We start from the raw sequence: 19647 nt of genomic DNA, 5'->3' as shown, positions 1-19647 counted from the left end.
CATCTTTCTAGTTATTTGCTTAAACTTCCTCCTCCTCTAGGAGGCCTTCCTTGTTTAGCTTCTGCATTCTGGTCCCTTCTCAGTAATGCTACATGGGTCTTCCTTTCCCTGATTTGTACCAGGACATGGCTTTGCATGTATGTCCATCTCTCCCATCAGCCTTGAAATCACCTCCAGAGCAGCGTGCTCTGACCCGATTCCAGACTCCCTAAAATCTTGCGTACGTGTGTGGGGCGGGGCCCATTATCGTTAGGGGGTGGGCTATTTGGTAAGATTGACACACTGACAAGACACACACTGATATCACCCAAGGGCAATTTATTGAATATACAGCAGAAATCCAGAGTCTTTAACTAGAGCAAAGGAGGAATATTCTTAGGAATATTTACATCAAGAGCCATGACTTCCGGGCTGGGCAGTACCACCAGAGATAGATCAAGCTCCCCTCACTGAACACAGCTCATAGCAACAGGAATTGAGAATCACAAGCACTGCAGGGTACGATCCTAGTGAGAGGACTAAAGATAAATCACATACCCACAGTCCTTGACCAAAAGGCAACATAATCATGCTGCCCTCATCAAAAGAACCGAGTGTTTGAAAAAATTCCCTTTGTTACAGAGGCAGTGATATGCCATGAAAAGAATATAGACCGTGGAGTCAGCCAGACCCGGGCTCCACTCCCGGCCCGGGGAACTCAGTGGGTAACAGGGGGGCAGGTTCTACAGTCTCTCAGAGGCTGGGGCTTCTCCTCTGTCCCAAGGATGCCGATTGCACCCACCTTGCAGACTGGGCAAGCACGAGAGGCAACGCATGCAGGGAGCCTGGCACATGGCTGCCACAGATCATAGGGTAGTAGCTCTTACCAATAATAGAGGAGTGGGTGGGTGACACAAGGTGGCAGGAAACCCCCAGTTCTCTGTCACTTGGCTTTGCAAAGATGGGTACAGCTGGTAGTCTGAGCATATACACTTTTTCTCCTGAATAAAGGGGTCATTCCACAAAGAGCTTTTGGAGGGGACAGGCAAAGCCTGGCTGACCATTCGCCTCTTGGGCACACATCTCCATCCTCACCCCAAAGCTGGGGTTGGGGGCGGGACCTCCCAGACAGCTGCTGATTCAGCCTAAGTGCAGAACATGACTATTCCTCCCCCCCTCCCCGCCCCGGGGAGGACCACAGCTTCCCAGGGCCAAGAAGGTAATTATAGGCTGTGTCCCAAAGCCTCCTGTCAGCTGAAGGCAGTAGGGAAAACAAGAAGCCACAGAGTCCACGCAGGACCTGAGGAGACAGAGAGGCGATGGTGCCAGTCAGAGCTGGACAGTGAGGGGAACCACAGCACGGGTGGCTGAGCGCGCTGCAGACAGTCCCAGGACTCGGTGGGGGAATGGGAGGCAGTAGACATCTCTGGGCTGGGTGGAGGCGGCAAAGGTATCCCTTCTCCCGGGTGCTGAGGGGAGGGGGCCCCCGGGGCTTATCGGGCAGCTTTCCCGGCTGGGGCGCTGGCAGAGGAGCTCTTGCCCTTGAGGTCTTGGGAGTCCTTGAGGTCTCCCCCGCGTGCCCCCTTGGCCCTGGTCTGCCCGGCCCAAGCGCTGCCAGAGCTGCCCACCACGCTGCTGGCCCCGGCGTCGGCACGGGCCGAAGAGTTGGGGCGGTAGTAGCTGCTTCCCCTGCTGCTGCTGATGGCTGAGGAGGCGGGGCCAAGAGCAGAGAGGAAGGGCAGCGAGGGTCAGTCAGAAAAGGAACCATCCCCCCCTGTCCCCGGCAACCCTCAGCAGTCAGGGAATACCACCAAGATGAATGAGTGAATGAGCGCCGTGATGTGCCGGGCTCTGAGTAAGGTGGGGACCACATGACACAGACGTGATCTCTGCCCTCCTGGAGCTTCCTGGACCGTTTGGCCCCCAAATGCACATTTTCAACTCTCTCTCTCTCTCTCTCTCTCTCTCTCGATGACAATGCCCCCGGGAGAGACAGGGAGGAAATGGGGTGGGCATGACTTCAGCACTGTTGCCATGGGACAAAGGGAAGTAGGTTTTCTTTGAAGACAGAGAAGTTTCAAAAGACAGTAACAGAAAGTCCCAGATTGGGGGAGACCATGAGTGGAGGGGGCATCGCCCTACCCTGGGGTCCCCGACTTTCCCATCCAGCCAGAATCCCCACCCGACCCATCTCTCAGGAATACTTACAGATGCTCACGGAGGATGGGTTTTCACCAGACATCCTGTAAGACAGAAAGTTAGAGAGGGATAAAACCTCAGCGAGTGTCTACCCTCAGCTAAACCTTGATGGGCACCTGCTTTACCATGTATATTATTTTAATTCATCCTTAAAACACTGTGTGAGATGGAGATTATAATCCCATTTTACAGGTGAGGAAATAGAGATGCAGAGACGCTAAATGATCTGCCAGGACCACAGCTTATATGTGCTAAAGCCAGTGAGGAAATCTGATCTGTCTGATCTTACTTGTTCTTCTGCCTGTTTCGTGTTTGAGCTCCCCTTGCAGGGAGCAGCAGCTGAGCTCCCCAGTCAAACCACCACCCTGTGCTCATCTCTTTCATCTTCCACTTCCCAAATGTCCCAAGCCCAGCAGAGAGCCACCCACAGCCCCTTCTCCCCAGCATTCCCCTCCACCCCGCACCTGCACTCCTCGCCCTCCAGCAGCTTGCGGTAGGTGGCGATCTCCATGTCCAGGGCCAGCTTCGTGCTCATGAGCTCCTGGTACTCACGCAGCATCCGGGCCAGCTCATCCTTGGCCTGGTGCAGGGCAGCCTCCAGCTCGTCCAGCTTGGCCCAGGCGTCCTTCAGGGCACAGTCGCCCCGCTGCTCGGCATCAGTGATGGCTGTCTCCAGGTTGGCACACTAAAAGCCAAAGAACAGGGAGATCATCAGAACGCAAAATAGTTTTTAGATCTTCTGGGTTAGGTAGCACAACCCCCTCACTTCCCAGATGAAGCCCGAGGTGACAGCGAGTAAGGCTGCAGAGGCAGAGCTAGAGCCAGGCCTCCTCTATTTTCTGTTGCAGATGGATATTCTGTGAGAAGCTGCTGAAGCAGTTGCATTTCATGAATATAGGAAGAAACTCGTGATGTTTGCAAAGTTGTCTAGTCCCTGTGGTTGGAGGCCACCAATGGCTCCAGGTTGAAAGGACACCAGGTCCAGGAGAATCATGCTGAGACCCCAGCCAGGATGCCTCTAGGGATCGGACAGCATGCCAAGGCACCACTCTTGTCGGATTCCTGTCTGCAGGACAGCTCCCAGTGGGGACCCTTGCTACCTGTAAGCACCAAGAGTGAGTGTTTCTGGAACACTCCAGCACTCTGCAGGGAGGGTCTGGCTAAATGCACCCTTTCTCAGCTTGAATAGGGCATGGAGGTTGTAGGGACTCAGGGAGGAGAGTGGGCACTGCTCTTTCATGTTGGTGTTCTATCACTAGTAGAGTTGACTTGGTTCTTTGGGGAGGACACAGGAAGAATTCACCACCCCCTTAATATCATCTCCCCACTGACATGGTGTTTAAGCTCTGCTGCTTTCAGGGAAGACAGGATTCCCTAGCTGAAGTGGACATGGTATCGTGGTACAGGGCAGGGACACCCAGGAGGGCTTCATCTGCTGCTGTCCTCCCTTGGTCACCAGGACGATGCCCCCACCCTGAGGGCAAGAGCTTAATGTGGCCACGGAGGGGCCTGGGACGCATTTCCCCATGCACACCCCCCGCCACGTGTTTTGCGTGTCCAGTGGGAGGAGGAGGCATGGGACCTGCTGTCAGAGGGCACATCTGAAGGGGATGTAGAGCAGGTTTGTTGCACACAGAAAAGGTCTGAGAAAGAGGGGGAAAGAAGGAGGAAAACTGATTTCCATCCTGACTGTTGACAACCAGCTGGAGACCTTGGGCAAGTCACTTCCCTCTCCTTATCTGCCCATCTTCTTTATCTGCAAACTGGGAGTCGGATGAAGTAAGCTCAAGGCACTTCCCAGCTCTTAGCAGAGTGTCAGCTCCGACCACGGGTACAGAGGCAGGTGGGAAAGAGGGACAGTGGATGGCTGAGGGGCTCCCAAACCCAGACTGGGAGATATGCTTTTTACTAAAGGGTGGGCTCCAGTTTCTCCATCACAGAGGATGAAATTGAACTTCACAAAGAACTTGACATTCTTTGTGAGGTTGCTGCCCACCTGCTTTTTTACATTTGCAGTCTCACACCGGATCCTCTGGATAAGCCGGTTCAGCTCTGACATCTCGTTCTTGGTGTGTTTGAGGTCATCACCATGCCGGCCTGTTGTCAGCTGCAGCTCTTGGATCTGGTTTCCCAGAGATAGAAAGTTGGTTATGAGACAGGACTGCAACCCCTGGCCCCGATTCGAAGTAGAGGAAGGGTCCTGAGCAAACAATTCCATGGTTGGGGCCAGCCAGGGGAGATGGCTCCAGAACAGGGTGTGTTGGAGTCGGGGCCTGGGCATCCTTCCAGCTATGTGGTGGTGGTTCCGACCAAGAAGTCCACCCACATCTCTAAGCGGAAACTGTGTGTTGGACCCATCCTTTCTCATTGCCCTGCCTGTAATCTTTCCTGAGCTGGATGAAAGAAAGGTGCAGGTCACATTTATTAAGCACTTCTGAAATGTAAGAGGAGCTCTCCACTCATTAAGCACCTCTTTACAGAGGCCTCTGTTAAAGGCCAGATTCTGCTCCAGGTGCTAAGGATGCAGCAGTGAACAGGATCGGTGAGGTCCCTTCCCTCATGGGACATACATTCTCCCGCGGCCCTTTCTCAGTGACAAGTGGAGGGCCAGGAGGGGCACACTGAAGGCAATGTGTACCCTTGGGGTGGTGGGATTGTTGGCTCAGGGCTTGCAGCTCATATCTTCCCCTCTTCCCTTGCCCAGTCCTCCAGAGAAGAGGGGATGATGTATCCAAGGACAGGGGATGCGGAACCTGAGGTCTTTGCTGTTGATGGGATTTAACAACGTGAGGAGCGCCAGAGCAGGGCAGGTGTGAAGCCCTGGAGAGCACGCAGGTAAAGGGTCTTCTCTAAGCATAACTCCCATTACCCAGAATCCACCTAGACTTCCACTTCCTACTCTTGGAAGTCCAGAAAAGAGCTCATGGCTTCCCCTTCACTCCCTGTCCCACCCTGGGTCTGCCATAACTACTCTCCACCATATTTGTTATTCTCTCTCCTTCTGCCCCATGATGACATGACCTAATCCCTGGAAACACATTTGTTCTACAGCAGAAACACCTCTCTTCTTTATTCCGTCAGAAGATTGCCTGTCCCTCTCTGTTGAATATGCCCATTCGTTTATCTTTGACAATAGTCTCTACTGAGAATTCTTTTTGAATAGAATACCGTTAAAGCATTGGTTATAACCATTCTTTCATTCAGCACATCTACAAAGGTAGCTCTTTCATTCACTGGTGGAGGTGTCCCTTCCCAGGAAAGGAGAGGCTAGTGGAAGACAGAGATCCCCTTGGTGCCCACCTTGCTCTGGTATAGGGCCTCCGCTTCGGCCCTGCTCTTCAGGGCGATCTCATACTGAGCTCGGACCTTGGCAATGATGCTGTCCAGGTCCAGGTCCCGGTTGTTGTCCATGGACAGGATGACAGAGGTTCCACTGGCATGAGTCTGAATCTGGGCTATCTCCTGAGTTGAGAGGTGAGGACAGAGTCAGGGTCCCCTAGCCTCCCTTTGTTGCCTATTCATCTTCTGGGCTGAAGCAGTGGGAAGAAGTGCCTGCTCTAGGTCTGAATGTTGGAGCCTAGGGAGAAGGCTCACAGCAGCAGGATGCACCCCTCATGGGCAGTGGGCAGTGGAGACATTTCCTATAATTCAGAGAGTCAAGAACCTGTGCTTGAGTAGGACCTCATGGGGTCATTTTTTTCTGCCTGAGTGCAAGATCACTATCATAGCCCAGGTGGGATTGTCTCTTTTGTATATGGCTTCTGGGGACCAAGATCCTACACTTCCATGGCCTCCCAGTGCAGAGTTTTGCACCTTTCTATCAAAACATCTTTAATTCTGTTTGTCCTAAATCCCTCTTATTGACATCTCCCCAGAAGAGCCAAGTGAGGCCCTCACTTGGCTGGGGTGGGAGAAAGACAGGAGCATCCTCACCGCATCATACAAACACTTGAGGAACTTGATGTCTTTGTCCAGAGAATCTACTTTGGCCTGGAGCTCCACCTTCACTGTGTAGGCTGCATCTGCATCCTGCCAAAGGCACCCAGAACATTCAGTCAATACAACCTTCATCTCATGAGCTTTCCCTGTCCCTGCTCCCAGAGCCATCTGATTTCCTATTGTTTGCCTGCAAAGGGAAGCATACGGATGAATAAAACTTTTTCTCATACTCAATGACTCTTTGAAAATAGAGAAAGAGGAATATTGCTCTGTTACACTGGAGAAAACAAAGCCCAGGGAGGCAGAATGAGTTTCCCCAAGTCACATAGGAGGGCCAAGCTGCACCAGAGTTTCTCTTTTCCCAGACCAGAATTCCCTCCTGTCTGTCTCTGTCCTTTGCCTGGCTGTGTATCCCGCCTCTTCAGCTTGCTAGAGGCCAGAACAATGACTCCATCCCCACTCAGGCATCAGCCCCTCCCCAGAAGGCCTGGGCTGGAATCCTGAGCAGAGCTGGTTGGGATGGGGATGCAAAAGAGAGCAAAGGCTCTTCACTCCCTTACCGTCTTGAGCACCACAAAATCATTCTCAGCTGCTGTGCGCCGACTAATCTCCATCTCATACCTATGGGCGAAAAGAGAAGATAGCAGGGGCCTCAGTCCCCTGGGCCAAGAACCTCCTGTTCTCACTGGTGGGCAAGTGCTCAGGATGCAGAGTCCCTGCCGGATCTCCTAGAGGTGAGCGCTGCACAGGCTGGGAGTGGCAGGACTATGTCCCTGAGTTATCTCATTAATATTCCACTCGCTGGAGGCTAGGAAAATATCCCAGTGCCTATTAGGTTCCCCAAACTGGCCACTGAACAAGTCACTGGATCAATGAGCGTGGAACTCCTTCCTATCAACCAGGTAGGAAGTTCTCATCAAACAGGGCAGGCTGTTCCCCCACAACCAAGGGAGGGGTGTGAGCCCCTGGCCCTGGTGCTTGCTCTCTCCCCTCCTAAAAAGTGGCACAGAGATTGGGTTTGCCCAGGAGCCTCTGGGAACATGACCCATGACCTTGGTGGGACCTGCTCACCTCTTCTTGTAGTCCTCCACAACGTCCCGCACCATCCTCAGTTCCAAGTCCAGCTGTATACTGTCCCTGGACTGCCTGGCCACCCAGAGAGGGCCCTCATCTTGCCCGGCTAGGGGAACTCAGGATGGGCCATTCTTACCTGAGCTCAGTGTCCCATGGCCTGCTGGGAAAGCCCAGCTCTGGCAGGCCAGTCAGCCTATAGGTGTTGTGTCCTGCTCACCTTCTCTTGTAGTCCTCCACTGCGTCCCGCACGCTCCTCAGCTCCGAGTCCAGCTGCACCCTGTCCCCGGACAGCGTCTCCAGCTGCTTCCGCAGGTTGCTGATGTAGCCCTCGAGGATGGGCTCCAGGTTCTTCCTGCAGTTGTTCAGGTCCAGCTGCTGCAGCAGCTCCCACTTGGTCTCCAACACCTGGTTCTGCTGCTCCAGGAACCGTACCTGGGACCACAATGGAAGTGATCATGTCCATGGACATAGACTATTGACTCTCAGGTTATATAGATTTTTCTAAAGTCATTAGGCTCAGATGTTGACTCTCCACTCATGGAATTCCATGCAAACTAGACCCTTTGCAAGTGCTCATCCCATAGCTTTCTAGACAAAACCAATCCCTGAAAACTCACGGAAGAAGGAAATGCCATAACTTTCTTTCATTGCCTGACTCAGCACCCAGGAGATGTTCCTCCTGATGACTCAGCCAAGTGTTTCTTCTGTACCGTGAGCCCTCCCTTCCCAATGGTGTTGATTCTACCAGCTCTTCATCTTCTTTAAAGGGCTGGAGATTCGTCCAGCTGTCCTCCAGAAACCCAGAACTTCTTTCTCAAGGTGGGGCTACCCTTTACTCAATTTTCCACCCATCTCTGCAAAATCCCCCAAGGAAGCAACACATTCATTTATTCCTTTGTGCTACCCAGCTTACAGGACGTTATGATGGGGGAGTCCTTCCTGAGGCCCAGTTGCCACCGTTCCATCCACAGTGCCCTGTCCACTCCCCGGCAGCAAGGAATTGCTCACATCTCACTGAACTGTCTCATCCTCCTCCCATGAAACCCACCTTATCAATGAAGGAGGCAAACTTGTCATTCAGAGCCCTGATCTGCTCCCGCTCCTGGATGCACACTCTCTGGATCTCCGGGTCCAACTCCATGTTGAGGGGGGCCAGGAGACTCTTGTTGATGGTGACCCGGTAGATGCCCCCGGGTGGGCACATGGATGGGCACACAGGCCCTGAGGCCACACTGCCAAACATGCTGCCAGCAAAGCCAGTGGCCCTCCCCACTCCATACTCAGAGCCCACCCCAAAATTATAACCTCCAGTCCGAACACCACCAGCAGCCATGTTGAGGGAAATACACCGATTCCCTCTAAGACTGTAGAGGCTCCGACTGCCAAAGCCAGCCCCAGGTCCTTTGCCAACTGCACGGTAAGAAGCTGCACTGCCCAGAGCCTGCCTCAGCACCACTGCTGAGTGCCCACTGAAGCCACCCTTGTCACCACCAGGCTTGATGTTCAGTTGGCAATTCATGCTAGGAAAGATGGAGTTAACAGAGTTAGAGAAAGCAGTCAGCAACGGATAGAGAACACTCTGATGAGGCGCCCAGAGTGCTGCCTCCTTTTATCCTGTCGAGCCCAGGACACCGGAAAAGGGCGTCTCTCCACTATCTCCTTTCTTTGTGCTGAAGGGCCAGGAGCCATGGGTAATTTGTAGAACAGAGATCTCCAAGCTCTTTGCGGCAACAAAGCGTTTCTGATAGCCAGCAGAATATGCTGCCCTTGCAGACTGGATTGGTCTAATCGGGCATTTATCTGTGCTCTTAATTAGGGACCTGGAGATTTATCCCCTTCTGAGATCTCCTAGCTTTCTTTTTTTTCAGGGCTGCCTCCTTCTTGTTTATCTATGAGCAAGGAGCAGGGGCAACTGTCTGGCTTTATCCAGAAAGGGCTCATCCAAAAACTCAAGGTTTCCTCCCAAGAGAATCCATCTCCTAGTATCTGGTCTTGTTGAGGAGCCAAAGTGTTCATGCCAGAGAAGAGGAGATTCAGAAAGAACATGAGGGGTGTCTTCAAAGATCTAGATCCAAGCAGAATTTCCAGGCATCACTCTTTGGGTCGCTAAGAACCCCAGCTGTCCAGTGGTGGAAAACACCCCAGGAAATAGTGGAAATGACCCCACAGAGTCTGCATGGTCCTCAGCAGGGGTATTGTCTGGGGCTTTCCATGGGCGAGGACTGGGTAGTGGTGCCTTGAGGTTGCCTTTTCAACAGTGAGAACCTTTTCAGGCAGTGGGCAGTTCCTGCAGCCACGTTTTTGCTCCCAAAGTTGTCCGCCCCATCCTAGGAGCTCAGACATTAGTTCTTCTCTGGGAGAATGTTTCCCCAACCCTTGGGCTCCCTGTGGAAACATTCCATGCCCAGGGACCAAGAAACAGAAGTCCCTGAGTTCCACTCATTGGTTCGGGGTGAGCTGTTCTGCCAGTTTCCAGATCACTTCAGGAAGTCACTCAAGTTGGGGACAGAAGAGAGCAGCCTTTTATTAGCTCAGGTAGTCCTGGCAGGGTGAAATGTTACAAAATAACTTCAAAAACAGGCATCTGGTAGCTACCCTAATGCAGGACACTGACCACTTCCTTTAAGTAAACTGAGCAGCCTCAACCCATTTGGATCAGCTAGAGAGTGGTAGACCAGTGCTCCCACTGCAGGGGAGGAGGGTGGAGATGGTGAGCTGGCCAGCAGGATGGAGCCGGGAATGCTCCTCAGAGGGTCTTCCCTTCACATGGTGTTCTTCTCGCATCCCAGAAGGCAGCAGTGGGAGCTCCTTCTCTAGGAACCCGGTCTCCCCACCTTCCTGGCGGGCCCTAGCCTCAAAGCATGGGAGGGCATAATTTAAATGGTTTCTTGTGGTTTTCTAAGCCAGACTGCAAGTGCTGGGGTGTGCATGTCAACAAACGGTGTAAGTCCCTCGACCAACCTATGGCCCCAGCCCCCAAGGAGGCTGAGGACCAATGAGAGGAATCTACATAAAGAACTGAATCTGGGGCCCATGCTCCAGACTGACAGAAGAGCGTTGTGAAAGAAGGATTTGGAGGTATGATGGGGAAAGCAGGCTAATTTTGATTGGGGGCTTTTAGGAACGTCCGGAAGGCCGGGCTTGTACCCCCTCCCCACCCCAGCACTCGTAGCAAAGGCTGCTTCGGAGCAGCTGCTCCCAGGCAGTGGGGACACTCGTACTACTTGTAGTTAACAGCGACGGTGGCAGCGACAGTACCCACCATAGTGACCGTGAAAGTAATAACAAAAAGGGTTCACATCCGTTGTTCACATTGCATGTGCCAGGCATCATGCTGAGGACTACAAGGATTTCTATTCCAACCCTGATGCTACTAACTTCACTTGACAGGTGAAGAACTGGAGACTTAGGGATGTTAAAGAACTTGCCCGAGGTCACTCAGCCAGTTCATCAGAGCTGGGACTGGAATCTGAGGGTGTCTGGTCTCAAGGTCATGTTCCTAAACAGCATGTTGTGGGATAGGATGACAGCTAGAGTGAAAACACGGGGCTTTCCGTACTGGGGGCTGGGGATTAAGGGGGGCAGTGATGGTGATGGTGGTGTTGTGGTGGTAACTGTGACACAGGAAGAAGAGGATCAGGCAGAGGGGGATTTCCTGACAAGTGTCATCATGGTGGCCACACCCAGGTGCCCCTCCTAGCTGATGCTAGAGGACAGAACTGCAGGGCATTGTCTCTGCCTACCCCGTGGCATCTCCAGCAGTCCCAACCTTCGCTGTGTTGGCTACCTTCTAATCAGTCACCGCACTCCACACCCCAGTCTTTGGGTTCGTTGGACTAATGGGTGTCCCAAGGCCTGAAGAGATCAGTCATTCAACAGCTATAAAATTGAGCGCCTACTGTGTGTACTGCTCTATGCTGGACAGTGACAGAGAAACATCTAAGACACTCTCCTCCCTTAAGAAATTGAAATTGGAGTGGAGACAAAACATAAGCGTGTGAAAGTTGTTTTGTTGTTGTTCGTCTTATTGTAGGTTTCACTCCACATGCTTGCACTGGATCGAGTGACTCAGACAAGCAGTTATTGGAATTCAGATTTTAAAAAATCAGAATAAAATACATGGGAATTTCTGGGGTGGGGTGAGGAACTGGGAGGCGGGCTGGGCTGCACAGGGGCATGAGAGAAAGATGGTGGAGGAGGTTGAGACACCTCCTCCCTGCAGACAGTGCAGAATCATGTGAGGGTAAAGAGGAGAAGAAACTTCACATTTTAGGTTAATGAACAGGGTCTGTGTTGCATGAGATCAGGTCAAGGAGACAGGTATCCCAGGGAGCCCCCAGGGAGCTGAGCCTGTGAGCACCACAATCTCCTGCCCTCTTGGCTAAGGATGCTCCTGGAGGGTAAGAGTGTCACTCTGCAGGGCACACCACGCTGGCGGTAAATTTAGAGCAGGGTCTTGAATAATCCCAAATGGACATAACCAAAGTCATGGGTGCTTGGTTTGAGAATGGATACCGAAGGCCATTTTTCTCTAGTCTATTGGCCTTTTGACTACCCCTCAACACAGTCCAGGGAGGCAGCATTCTGTAGATAAAGATCATTAATAGAGAGACGAAGATACCTGAAGGATCCTTGAGCTAACTTTGGGGTGACAAGACTTGGGGACAAACTACAGCACCTTAGAAATGGGAAGGACTTGAAACTGAATTCTCTGATTTCCCTTTGAAAGTGAGCTCAGTGCAGAAACCTAATACTCTCAGCCTGTCTGAACCAGTTTGAAAGGAGGCTGTTCTTCCACCCTCATCCACATTCAGCTAGCTCAAACAATAGAGTTCATCTGCTTTTCTCCCATGCTCCCCACACCCCCTCCCGACATCCTTCCCCTCCCTGACATGAAATGCTCTGCATCCTAGAGCATCAAGTCCGACAGCAGATGGGACATGCACCTGTGAGGTGGGGCACAGCCCGCTGTGGCAATCTGGGGCTCTAGACGTAGGACTGGAGGCAGAGGGGCAGGTGCTGTGGAGGGAGTGAGGCAGAAAGTTCTGTGTTAGTGAGAAGGGGCCCAGAACATGAGGGAGAGCACCACAGACAGGATGATTGGGAGTAGCTCAAGACCATTTTGTAGGGGGATCAACTATCTTGTTTGCCTGGGACTGAGAGGTTTCCCTTTAAGTTCTACCACCTGGACAGCTCTGGAACACCTAGACAGTGGACCATGCTAACATCCTCCATATCACACTGTATAGAGTAGCAAGTTCTCCGGTAGTGTGTAGGGGTTACTGAACTGACATCTCCCCCAGTCTGTAAAACTTCAATACCCAAGCAATGCTCTGGTCTCTCTCTACCTCTGCTAGGCCCCCTCCCCAGCCCACCCCCACACACGTGTTAGTATGAATTCCCCCAGATTAGTAAGGGAACAGGGAGCTGGATGGCATCAGTTTAAATTCTATTCCACACTCACCTATTAAATGCTTGCTCTGTTACAAGGTGCTGTGCGGAGTGAAATCCCAGACAGACCACCACCATGGTCAAACTCCTATTTCCTGGTGCCACATTAGTATAGACGACATTGGGTAGTAAGCTTCTATTCACTGAAACTTAACAGAGGATGCTTAATGAGCTGAAACCTGGTGGTGGTTCGCTTACCACTGCTAGTCTCATAGAACTTTCTACGGGCACTCCTCGGTATCCCTCCACAAACACCCCTCTCTGAGTCAAGGGTCTTCCCTGCGTCCACTCCTCTAGCATCTAGCATCTCCAGCTCAGCAATGGCATGACTCAGCCTTCCTTCTTCAAGAGGAAAGCATCAGAGCGGTTTAACCTTCCAGGCACCCCTTCCTCTGGGCAGATGCAGCCCCTCACCTGGGTGCACAGCTGGATTCCAACCCCATTTGCCCCCTCACCAGGCCCTAGTGCTGGGCACAACCCTCACGGCCCTCAGGACAGCAAGGGGTGGCTTGCCTGAATCTCAAGGATGGGCTCATGTTTTATAGGTGAGTTGGAGCCTGTGGCCAGAAGTCCCCCTCCTTCCAAGGGGAGGGTCATCGGCATGTCCTGGCTCCCCTGTGAGCTCTCCCTTGCTCCTCCAGGGCTGGCTGAACTTTGTCTATCTTCCAGTGCCCTGGGTCTCTTCCTCTCTGAGCCCCTGGGAGAAGGGGGTGGTATCTCAGCTCCCACCTCTGTCCACTCTGGGCTCTGTTCCCTGGGAACTCTGTCCTGCCCTACTTACTTCCCTCTGACTTAGGGACCTGAAGACTGGTGTCCAATGTTCGCAGCCTGAGGATCCTTTTGCCTTCAGTACATCCCAGAGCCGTGTCTCACTGAACTCCTCCATTCTTGTCGCTTTCTTTCTCCCTGTGCTCTGGCCCCTAAGGCTTCGGTAGCTGGACAGACCCCTAGCCCTTTAGTGTAGATCAAGTACTCCGTAGCTTGTTTCCCCTCTTTTTAGAAAGGAAAGCTCTCTGAACTCTCGACAGCTCCACCCCACCACCTACCTAGTCATCCCAAGAACTTTCCTCTCAGCGCCAGTGCACAGAGGTATGTGCAGACAAGTGCAGTCTTGCTCTGGGAAGGACACACTTTCTTCCATCTGCTTGTTTCAAAATGCCACCAGGCCCCCATTCCTGTACTACTTCCATCTCCTTACCTCAGACCCCTCCACCCAGCCCCTTCTGGAAGAAGTTTGGAAAGTATTTCCTGGCCCCCCTTATTGCCTGATTCTTTTTTTTTTTTGAAAGACAATGGAGAGGCTAGGGGGAAGTGAAATGCCTTAATCTTTTGATCATGACTGTGAAGCTGGGTGCTTGATGCGCCTCTTCCTTTGCCCATTTCCAAAGCAAACAAGCTGGGCTGTGTGGTGGGCTGTAATTAAGCCAGTCATCACTAATGACATGCTCTCTATCTCCCATCGGAGCACGGTGCAGCCCTGTCCAAACGGGGAGGAGGGGGAGCCCATCCCCACCCCCATCAGGAGTGGTGGGCTGGGCCTGGGGGTAGCACCTGCCTCAGGTGTGGGGGGGATGGCCATTCCCCCTTCCCTGTGTCCACATCATAGCTGAGCCTGCAGAGTCCTGGGGAAGGGAGTTGGGAAAGGGACAGGAGAAGGGGAGAAGAATCCAGGCAGGACCGAAGCACTAAGGGGCCTGGGTGACCACAGGCAATGTAGGAGGTGGGAGGAAAAGTGTAAAAGTGGAATGTTTAGAAAGAAATACAAGAAATAAGAAGTGGGTGTTTTAAGAAAAGGAAGCTGGAAAAGATTGGGTCAGTAGAGAGGAATGGGTGGGTCCTGAGGGCAGGGGGCCAAGGCATAGACAGTGTGCAGGAAGAGGCTGCAGGCAGGGGCTTGAACTGAGCCCTCCAGCGTTCCAGAAAAGGCACTTGCATCCAGCCCCAGCCTGAGTGGAAGGGGCGAGTTACCTGCTGGCTACCGTGCCCTCGGGGGCCCTAAGCCCCGCCCTCCAGGACGCCAGCCTGCCCAGGACATAGAGGCTTAGGCAGGTGGGGCTTAGATGATGCTCAGCGTTAGCACCTGCGGTTGGGGTCAGGGCTCTAGTCACAGCTGACACCCAAGTGGAGCCCCTTTGTAAGATGCTGTCAACCCTCCCTTCTAGAGCAGGAGGTCCGGAGACCAAGTCCCCATCTCTCCGGGGTCACGGGCCCCCATGAGGCACGTGAGACTTTATGGCCAGGCTACTAGGTATGACACGCAGCTGTGGGTTCACAAGGCTGGTTGTGAAATGAGCCTGCAGATCAGAGAGTGGGGGACAGTGGCACACAATGTCTGGATGTGGACCCAAGCAGTCTGGATGTGGAAGCCAGTAAACACCGGAGATTGGGGCACACTGGCCCCCAATTCGGGAAAAGGAACAGCTGGGCAGTATGGATTGAGTCGGGGCTGCACATCGTAACCGAGGCCAAGGAGAGAGTTGAGCGGGACCAGCAGCCATGGGAGAGAGAACCTTCTAGAAATGGATGTGGGCTGGGAGGGCCAAGGGGAATGAGATGGGGAAGGACTGCTGGCCTGGGATTGGAATCCAGCGGGAAGCTAGCCTGGCAGCCGCGCCTCAGGTGTAAACATGAAGTGCTCACTTGTTGGGGGCTTGCTTGGTCCATTTTGACTCACTTCATCCTCACACCAATCCTGCGAGGTAAATACTCTTATTTTTCCCACTCTATGAATGAGAAAACAAAGGAGCAGGAAAACTGAGTTGCGCAGGTCACAGTGATAAGTGGCAAAAGAAACAAATTCTCAACTGGCCAACTGCAAATTTTGTCCTTACACACAGGGTGACTTCCTGCAGGAAAGTCCCCTCTAGCCCAGATCCACTGTGCTACGGTTTAGGTCATGAGTTGGGAACAGCTTTAATCTGGAACTTGATGCTGTGTCTGGAGTTTTATTTATTTATTTTTTAAAGATTTTATTTATTTATTTGAGAAAGAGAGTCACAGCGAGAGAGGGAACACAAGCAGGGGGAGTGGGAGAGGGAGAAGCAGGCTTCTCGCTGAGCAGGGAGCCCGATGCGGGGCTCGATCCCAGGACCCTGAGATCATGACCTGAGCCGAAGGCAGACGCTTAACGACTGAGCCACCCAGGCGCCCCTGTGTCTGGAGTTTTAGCAAGAAGGATTTAGAGCCCCTGAAGGCCCTCCTGGAGATGGATGGATGAGTTGGAAGCAAGAAGGAAGGATTCCAGCAATAAGCCCCTGAGAAGGACCACAGCTACACAGGGATGTGGTGTGAATGCACACCAGGGGGCGGGGAGGGGCAAGGCCATGGAAAGTGGTTTACAGGAGAGGAGAGGCTCTCATTGTCTCTGGTGGTTCTGACAGCATTTGCCAAATATGAATGTAAGAACTGAAGGAGGGCACATAAGGAAAGTGATTGTCCTACGAGCAGTTGTCATCCCGAAGGTGGCAGAAGTGGGGGAGGCACTGGAAGAAAGATGGCAGCCAGCCAGCAAAGGGCAGCTGAAATTTCAGAGCCACTGCCAAATGTGATGTAAAAGGTCTTTAAGATGCTCCCTGTCTCTAACAATTCATGCCTTTTCCACCTCCCCCTGGAAGCCTTCCCAAATTGTTTGTGCTTAGCTCAGATCCCTTCTTTCCTCTGTTACCCCTTGGCTGTGCCTTGCCAGTGCCTTCATGCCTGTATCATCTACCGAGACAGAGAGAGAGAGAGATCTCAGAGGGGGCCTTCTTGTAGTAGGCAGAGGTTTGCACACAGTGCAGGTGGGGTTTGGGAGGGTATTGCTGACGGATGGGGGTCTCAGTCCCAGGACCTCCGGATCAGCACCAAGGTTTCCAGTGCCCATTAAGGAAGAGCTGTCTGAAGGCCCCAAGTTCTCTGAGTAGAGGTGAGGAGGTTCAGGCAGTGGCAGCCCCCGTATCCCCCACCCCCTGTGAGAGGAGAGGTCCGAGAGGAGAGGGAGGGGACAGAAGCCAGGGCCTGGGCAACACAGCTGCTGAAGCCAGCCTGGGCATGCTAGGGAGAGAAACGGCATCTCCTCCAGCTGGCAGCCCCTGCGGTGGGCACAGAGCCTGTCCAAGATCATCCCAAACCCTCTGCACTGCAGGGAAGTCTTTCCTCCAGGGCCACGGGGAGGGGAGGTGCAGTACCTCGGGCTGATGGCAGAGGGCAGAGTGTGCACAAGCTACACAAGCGCGGAGTTCTTTCTCCCGCTTAGAAGTTAGCAATTGGTGACTGCATGGGAATGGGTTTCTGTGAGAAGACCCAGTGCCCTCCTTCCTGCACTCAGCCCCTCCCAGCCAGGTCCCTGGGCACAGTCCTGTTGTGGATCGATGGGTCCTGAACCAATGCACAGCCAGCAAAGAAGGCCCCTGAACGTAAGTCAGTAATAATTATTATAATAACAACTAATATCAGGCGCCTGGGTGGCTCAGTCGTTAAGCTTCTGCCTTTGGCTCAGATCATGATCCCAGGGTCCTGGGATCGAGTCCCACATCAGGCTCCCTGCTCGGCAGGAAGCCTGCTTCTCCCTCTCCCACTTCCCCTGCTTGTGCTCCTGCTCTCACTGTCTCTCTCTCTGTCAAATAAATAAATAAAATCTTAAAAAAATAAAAATAAAAATAAAAAAATAATAACAACTAATATCTATTGGCTATAAACTGTACTCCCATTCTCCCTTTCCATATTCTCAACACTCCTCTATGATGAGAACCTTGTCAGTAATGAGGTGTCCTGTCTGGAAGTATGGGCTCTGCAATTGGGCTGGGGTTCATCTCCCAACCCTGACATTTACTGGGTGACGTCAGGTGGTTTATTTTACCCCTCTGAGCCTCAATATTCTCATTAGTGAGATGTGCATTATTATAATTGCACCTATAACAATAATACCCATCAGATTGCTGGAAGAATTGAGTTGCCAGGCATAAAGTGCTCAGAAGAGTCAGTGGCCTAGAACAGTGCGTGAGCCAGCTTGTATCAATCCTATTTTCAAGGGCAGGATCTTGCACTAGGCCACAACTAGCCTTTAGAAGAGCCAGGATTGGAGGCCAAGCATATGACACTCAGCCAGTATGCTAGCAGGTGGGCCATTTGCCTGAGACAGTCCTGGCTTATGCCTGTCATCTGAGGGTCCAGTTTAGCATGTGTCCAGAACCAGTGTTCCAGTTTATATACACGGCATATACATGGATGTATATAAAACTCGAATTTATTGACACAAATGGGTTTCATCACTCACAAGCCAAGTCATCAGGACACATGTATATACCCCTCGCTCCTTCTTCCCAGCCAAGGTGGGCTAGACTAAGCCATGCATTCTTGCAGCAAATGTATATTGAGTGCTGTGAGCCAGACTGGGGATCCAGGACAAGGGGTTGGGAGGGAGACGAGGGGACAGACGTATGTGCTGCTATCTGGACACCAGGAAAATGAAGCACCAATTGTAATGCAGATTTGGGACCGCCGCCACGGGCGTGTGGGGCTGTGAACTTGAGCAGGGCGCTGAACTATCCAGGCTTCTGGATAGTTTTATCCAGAGCCCTATAAAGTGAGAACTATCCAGGCCCTATAAAGTGAGGGGACGGGGAGAACTGTCAGGCCACCAGCTCTAATGTTTCCTTTCATTTAATGCTCAGTGACTTTGCTGGGATCCCCCTGGAGGGACCAGAGAAAGCATGAGCAGGGGAGGTGGCCTTTCAGCCGGGCCACGAAGGATGAGCCGGCTTGCAGTAAATGGGGCCTGGGCACCTGCAAGTGAAAAATCCTATTGGCAAAGGTCCTTGGGCGTGAAAATTCCTGGCCTGCTGGAAGAAAGACTGGAGGATGAGGCTAGGGGTGCCACGGGAGGAGAAAGTGTCACGGGCACCTTGAATGCCCCCCTCGAATGAGGCTCACGCTTGGAAGGGTCTCGCCCTTGACGATTCTCCTCTTCAGCACCTTGCTCAAGCCGACTGTGGGAACGGATTCTGAGAGCACAAACACCCTTGCAAAAACCCATGCGCACCTCAGAGAGCACCCTTCTTCCCGTAATTTCTCTTCAGAGCAGGAATCGCCGCTTGACCACGGGTTATGGATTATCTTAGTTGCTTATTTTCCCTCTGCCCATGGACTGTACGTTCTCTGAGAACAACACCTTGCCTGTTCATTTACTCTGCTATTCCTAGTGCCTGGATTGGGTCGGGGCACGGCTATTACACACATGGCAGACTCGGACGCAGCCAGAAGCAGCTATGCATGCAAGCCTCGGACTTTGGGGTGGAAAAGAATTGGCTGGAAGAAGAAAGCAGGGCCTCTGTGGGGGAGCAGTTTTAAGTGGGTTGGCAGGAGAGCGAGGAGGGTAAGGAAAAAGAGGGACTGACCGCTCTGGAAATAAGAGGCACTTAGTGTGGGGCCATGGGCACTTCTGGGAAGCAAAGGGGGAAGACACCCCGAAGCTCCCATGCCTGCCCATCCCGGCGTGCCCAGGCTCCTTGCTCACTGCAATGTGATAATGCCCGCCTCGCACTGTGTGGACTGGAGGCCCAGTGCCCGGGAAGCCCCGAGCCTGCCCAGAAGCATGTCAGTAACAAATCTCAACTGTCCCTACCGGGCCAGAACCAGAGGGCAGAGACTCCTGCCCAGCCAGAGACCCAGAGGGAAGCAAGAATTAGATGGAGAAAAGTTAGAGGGGCACTGTGGATGTTGACATTCCGGGCAACACATTCGACACTGAGAATCCCATGGCACTGAGCGTTTATTGCAGGAGAAGCAGAGAACTGGACATGACCCAAAGCAGAGGACAAAGAGAGTCCCTGGGCCGCCAAGGCCCCAGAACGGCATGAGGACAGAGGGGTTCACACCTGGCCGCAGGGAGACATCCACGTAGGTGTGTAATCTCTGCACTGGTGGGGGGGGGGGTGAGCCAGTGAAAACCGGCCAAGGAGGAGGTCACCGGGAGCACCCCTGACTGGACTTCCCACCTCACAGCGGGCACCGCCTAGGACCACAGGG

General features: G+C 52.8%; 1 protein-coding gene across 1 annotated transcript; it reads right to left on the bottom strand.

Annotated features, from left to right (window-relative positions):
• Window positions 1-1472: 1472 nt before the first annotated feature.
• Window positions 1473-8710, bottom strand: KRT74 (keratin 74). The gene is made up of 9 exons (XM_035002019.1): window positions 8240-8710; window positions 7409-7623; window positions 6678-6738; window positions 6112-6207; window positions 5479-5640; window positions 4175-4300; window positions 2643-2863; window positions 2188-2222; window positions 1473-1684 (listed from the first exon to the last, which is right to left on the bottom strand). The coding sequence occupies exons 1-9, from the start codon at window positions 8708-8710 to the stop codon at window positions 1473-1475; spliced, it is 1599 nt and encodes a 532-aa protein (XP_034857910.1).
• Between the last annotated feature and the right edge of the window lie 10937 nt (window positions 8711-19647).

The sequence above is a fragment of the Mirounga leonina genome, unplaced genomic scaffold, assembly GCF_011800145.1.
Source record: "Mirounga leonina isolate KUSES-001 unplaced genomic scaffold, KU_Mleo_1.0 Mir_126, whole genome shotgun sequence".
NCBI lineage: Eukaryota > Metazoa > Chordata > Mammalia > Carnivora > Phocidae > Mirounga > Mirounga leonina.
The sequence above is the reverse complement of the archived record's forward strand: the minus strand, read 5'-3'. Positions and strand labels throughout refer to the sequence as shown.